The sequence below is a fragment of the Exserohilum turcica genome (genome assembly GCF_000359705.1).
Source record: "Exserohilum turcica Et28A unplaced genomic scaffold SETTUscaffold_5, whole genome shotgun sequence".
NCBI lineage: Eukaryota > Fungi > Ascomycota > Dothideomycetes > Pleosporales > Pleosporaceae > Exserohilum > Exserohilum turcicum.
In genome coordinates, this window is record NW_007360266.1 from 677,164 (window position 1) to 682,907 (window position 5,744).

The 5,744-nt window shown below is 34.7% G+C and overlaps 1 protein-coding gene and 1 non-coding gene across 2 annotated transcripts; one reads left to right on the plus strand and one right to left on the minus strand.

The window, feature by feature from the left end:
• Positions 1 to 535: 535 nt before the first annotated feature.
• Positions 536 to 1,532, minus strand: SETTUDRAFT_33514 (uncharacterized protein; the record flags this gene model as incomplete). Its single annotated transcript, XM_008030605.1, has 4 exons — positions 536 to 786; positions 841 to 937; positions 999 to 1,285; positions 1,337 to 1,532. The coding sequence occupies 4 exons, from the start codon at positions 1,530 to 1,532 to the stop codon at positions 536 to 538; spliced, it is 831 nt and encodes a 276-aa protein (XP_008028796.1).
• Positions 1,533 to 2,522: 990 nt separating this feature from the next.
• SETTUDRAFT_t47 lies at positions 2,523 to 2,610 on the plus strand. Its single transcript has one exon. It is a non-coding gene; the product is annotated as a tRNA-OTHER (tRNA).
• Positions 2,611 to 5,744: the final 3,134 nt, after the last annotated feature.

Sequence of the window (5,744 nt, forward strand, 5' to 3'; positions counted from 1 at the left end):
CTTTGGCGCGCTGTAGTAGGTGCAGAGAGACTGGCCATAACTCACGTACGTGCAAGAAAGATACTCTAGGTACTGCTTAATCTATTATGTTAATATGTAGTAAAACAACTATATTGTGGTGGAACTACAGGCTTATAGAGGTGCGCAGGTTTGGTGGGGTGCGGCGCTCGCTTGCCTGCGGCGCTCGCTTGCCACATACGTTATATTTTTAAACACTTTTTTTTAATGTTACCCCTCTATAGTATACCTTACTCACAGAACTACGTATGACATGAAACCTAGGCACGAAAACTGTAAATTAACGTTTGAAGTAAGGCTATTGTTAAGGCCTAAGTACAAGGCTAAGGACGCAAAAGAAAAGAAAAAAGCTACAAAAAGGAGACACCTTAGGACATAAAGACAAGACAGCTATTTCATAACCGCATGATTGAAGACCCTTGAAATCGAAAAATTGGCTGATCATCGAATGTATACTGCAGCCTGGAGTAGTCGTGTTGTAGTAGGAGTTTTGCTTATAGTCTATCATTATAGTGAACTATTCTACCGTAGGCAGAGTGTATCCTGCTGCACCGGGAATAGCATCTGGAGGTATCTTGATCAAATCCCATGCTACACCTGGATCATTGGGGCCAATGTCATGCTCGCGAAGCCAATCGATGAGTGGCCGGTGTAGGTGACATCTGCGGCTAACTCCAAAGTCGAATTCGCCAGGTCCCCAACCCATTGGTATTACTCTAGCATCTGCCACACACATAACACGTTCGCGCAGTATGTTGACACAGTGATCTATACAGAGTTTAGCCTCAAGCCTTTCTATCAAAATCCTGATACATAACTTACTTATGTGAGCTCTGTGCTCTGCCTCCGTCTCATTCAAATGACCGTTATGAGACTTATAGTAGTCGTGATTGAAGTATAGCGACTGCCGCAGCAGATTCTTCAATGCGGCTTTCTCAGTATCATATACACAAGTAGAAACGTGACGGCTGCCAACTTACCACACAGTGCACATCGTGACTTGCCCATAGCTGAACCAAGTAGCCTGATTTATCGGGTCCCCACTGAGGTGGCCTGACATGCAGATTGCGGCGTTGGTCAAGGCCAAAGAGAGATCCGTATTGAAGTGGTAGAAGAAAAGAGTGGTTTCCGGCGCCAATTTCGTCCCAGGCGTCATCCACTGCTTTGCTAGGTGTGGCAGTGTACCGACTTCTGTTATCATACAAGTCGAATTGAGAGAACCTGTGATCTACAAGATGCCTGGATACTCCCTTGTAGACGGCTTCGACTATCTCCGATAAGCAAAGATGGAATCAAGAAACGAGAAGCTGAGACCTACTGCCTATAGGATCCATCGAATAGACTCGCCGCGCATCTAGCCGACCACTGTGAAATGCAAGAATTCCAGAGCAGATGTTCGTCATGAGAAGAAGAAATACATATAGCATCCGGCACGAAGATTTCCGTGTAGTCCTGGCTCCGACATCGATTGGAGCCCGAAGTAAAGCCTGTTCTTCGATTGAGCCTCGAATCATTGCTTCACTTACTCGTTATGTTAACCATTCGTTGGCACATCTGAATATCGCACAACCCTGAGCCCTGAGTAGTCCGCACTGGTGTCTCTTTCGTAATGCCGGTAAAGACAACGAGGGTTTCAACTAAGGAGTGATTCAAAATCATCAGAATAGGTCTGCGTCCTGCTTACTTTCACCGTATTTAAGAACAAGTGCGCCCAATGATCACCTCGCTTGAGATCACATGCAATTAAGAGGATTTCTTTGGAGACATGGATCATTTAGGCGGATCGCTTTGTTTGCTTTAGCTGAATCGAGCACCCTGTCTATATCTAGCAAATATTACTCAAGGCTGTCATTCCTTTTACTCCTAAACCTCATGTCTTATTATTGATATTACCATTATTATAATCACTATTCATTAAAGTAGCATTATATGTATTTGTATCACTATTATTACTAAACTTACAATCATTATTGTTATTTTTCTTCTCATAATTTTTATTATGATTGTTAATACTATTCTTTTTGTTATTATTATCATTGATGTTGTTATTATGGTTGTTATTATGATTATTCTTGTTCTTGTTACGAAGTATTGTTGGACTACCTATGTAGTTTCGATACGCAATAGGCAATGTAATTGAATAGTTGTGTAAATAGTCTGTATTGGTACCAGACAGATCGCTAGCAAGTTGCTCTAGCGATCTGAGTGTTTATATACGCAGGGCTGACTAATATAGACTAACAGCCCTAACAAGGATAGAAGGAAGTTGTTTATAACAAACGTCCTTTCTTGGCAGGTAGGCTATATAAGACGTGCAGGTTAAGCCTGCAAGTATATATGGTTCTATCTTATATAACGAGGTAGGGGTGAGGGTTATCTAAACATACGTAAGGTTTGTAGCCTAATAAATAATAAGTTATTAGCATACCTACCTTGCTAAGACTTAGGTCTCCACCTCTTAGTCTAAGGAGGAGTAACTTACTACCTCCTCTAGCTAGCGTGGTGGGGGGATGGCGCAGTGGTGGAGCGCCTGGAAAATTTTCTGCTGTCTCACGTCAGCAAAGATCGAAGGTTCGAATCCTTCTCCCCTCACAACCATATTTATGGTCCACCCACATGAGAGAGTTACTCATTAAAACTTGAGAGGAAGACTCATTTAAAGTGAAAGATCTGAGAGAGTTACTCACTAAAAAACTACTAGGCTACGAGTCTCACCTTCATTTAGATAACCCCCTACATTGTACCTACTCAATTTGTACCTAGATTAAATTCTAGCCTACGTAGTTACTTGCAGGCCTTAAGCCTGCACGTCTTATATAGCCCTTTGGGCTGAGAAAGGACGTTAAACTATAATAATAATAATAATAATAATAATAATAGCTAGCGTGGTACTTAATACTATGTTGTAGGTTATAGATAATTAGTAGGGCTATAAGATAAGCTATGAATTGCCTTATTAGGCTAAGTATTAAGAGAGATATCGCGGAAAAAGAGATCCCAAGATGGAGACCCATTTGCTAGTCCAGTTTAGATTCTTCCCCTCTCACCACTCCTTATAGCTTTACCAAATGCAAGAGAGGTATCTAATTAAAACCAATTTTTCAACCAGGAGGGAGACTGATGAAAACTTGAAAGAAAAACTAGTGAAAAGTTGGAGATTGAAGAGAGTGACATGCTTGAGGTGATACTAGAGCTATAGTATTACCTTATGAAAGTAAGTCATAGATCCATATTAGGGCTATAAAATAAGCTATTAATTGCCTCATTAGCTCTATCATTGGAGAGATCGCGGAAAAAGAGATGTCGAGGTGGAGACCCATTTGCCAGTCTAATCTAAACCTTCGACTCCTGCTGACGTGAGACAGCAGAGGATTTCCAGGCGCTTCACTACTGCGCTATCCCCTCCCCTAATCTTCCTAGACTTCCCTACTTTCCTATAAACTTTCAGGTTACGTTTTTAATAAATATATTGTAACTTTAATCAAGTCTAGAGGTAAAGCTTATTTAGTTCCAATACTAGTTCACTCTGGGCAAATAGAGTTAACTAAAAGGGACTAATGCAATGAAATTGTAAAGGGCTACGCTAGAATCATAACCTACAGACCACGTGATAGTAAACTATATAACTATAGTTACCTAATTATTGTTATATAACTATAGTTACCAAATTATGGTTAAATAACTATAGTTATATATATGTATATATATGTACTTAAGTAAGGAAGAAAGTAAAAGCTTTAACTATTTACTTATATAAGTAAAAGCTATAATAAAAGAGTTTCATGAATGTTATACGCGAGAGACTCCTAACCGACAAGTATGTATATTCCTAATATATAGAAGAAAAAAGATAGAGAATAGAAATATTAAAGGGTTCCTTCTTTTATATTTATTACTTATATAAATACTTAGACTTTTAGTAATCCTTTTTTTAGGTTTACTTATATATAACCAAAACTGTATAACTTAATTTTACAATAAGTGTTATCTGAATTACTATCTAATATCTTTAAAGTTATACTTTTTCAGTATGGCCTTTTATAATATCTCTTTTTTCTACTTTATCTACTCTTATAGATGTATTTCTAATGTTATTTGTTTTTCTTTTACTTTATTTATTTACTATTACGTATTTAATAACTTATATAGTGAAAGTAAAAGTAAATAGTGTAATTAAAAAAGGTTTTAGTAGTGGCACTATATAGTAAACGCTATATAATAAGCATAAATTTACTTTTCTTCTTACTTATAGCTTTTTGTTATTATTCTTTCTAACTTGAACCTTTTTATTCAATATCTACTATCTTTATTGTTGATTTTTACAACATAATATGTTCTATCAATACTTACTTCTTTAGGGTTTACTAGATAATCGCTAACTATACAATATAAACTAATAGCTAGGTTAACGATTAATGTTTTTATATGAATAGTAGGGTTAATAACACTATTAAATAAGTAACTACTGAAACCTTGAACATTATTCGTTAGTTACTAACTTATAAAATAGTAAGTGCTATTCAAGCTATAGCGCTTATTATCATTCAATATGCTAAAACTAAGAATGACTGCGTTTAGTATATATTAGATATATAAGCTACTTTAGGCCGCAGTTTTCATCTATTAATATAGAGATTTTCAGTTAGTGTTTCTATAAAATCTTACACGCTAATAATAGGCATAAGAAGCCTATTCTAAGTACTAGCTATAATACAGTATAACAAATAACTACGCCTAAAGATATTATATATATATATAAATTCATTAAAGTTCTCTAATATACTTATACTATGTATTAGTATAACTATAATTACACTTAAGAAGTCTTACTAATGAAATAAGGTATTGAAGTTCATGGTATAAATAGTAAAAAAGTTATATTATAAAACAAGTAATATTTTGTTTATGAGAAAGAAGTTTATATGACTTGCTTACTACTAGTACTACTATTATAACCTACTACTGGTATACAACTTAAAATTCAATTATATGAAACGCAAGAGTATAAAATTTCAAAATCTAATAGTTACAATACTTAAAGTAGCGCTAATAGCTCGGATTTTCTCGTCAATCGCGAAAGAGAGATAGTATTACTTCTAATAGAGATTAATAAACTTAATTAAGCTCCTATTACCTACTAGGTATATAAATAAATAAAATAAATAGTGTATATAATCTAGAACTTAGCTTTTAGTAGCTAAAGCCCTAGTATTTCTAAACGCTATAACTAGTAAGTAATTTCATTTTTAGTTAAAGTTTTACTTAATTTAATAGCTTAAACTCAATAAGTGTTTGTTAAAGACTTATATAATAACTACTTAACTACTACTACTTCTTTTTACCATTACTATTAAGTTTTTTATTTATTTAAGCTTATTATATACTACTTTAATAAGTGGTAGCTTATTAAAGTAGTATAGTAACTTTACTTATATAGTATTAACTAGGAGCGTAATTATTTTACTTTTTATATCTATTTATTCATTTGCTACAAGTAAAGCGCATTGTATCTTTTGTTTATTCTAATAAGCTAGTCTATCTTCTTTAGCATCTCTAATAGGTAGCTATCTATTAGAAATATAAGCGTATTAAAGATAGTAGTAATTATATAATACTAGCCTTTATTTTAAGTAACTCTAAATAAGTAATAGTCTATTAAAGCTCTATAGTAAGTGCGTAATAACTACTATAATAAAGCTTCAAGAGAAAAGTACTATTTAATTCTA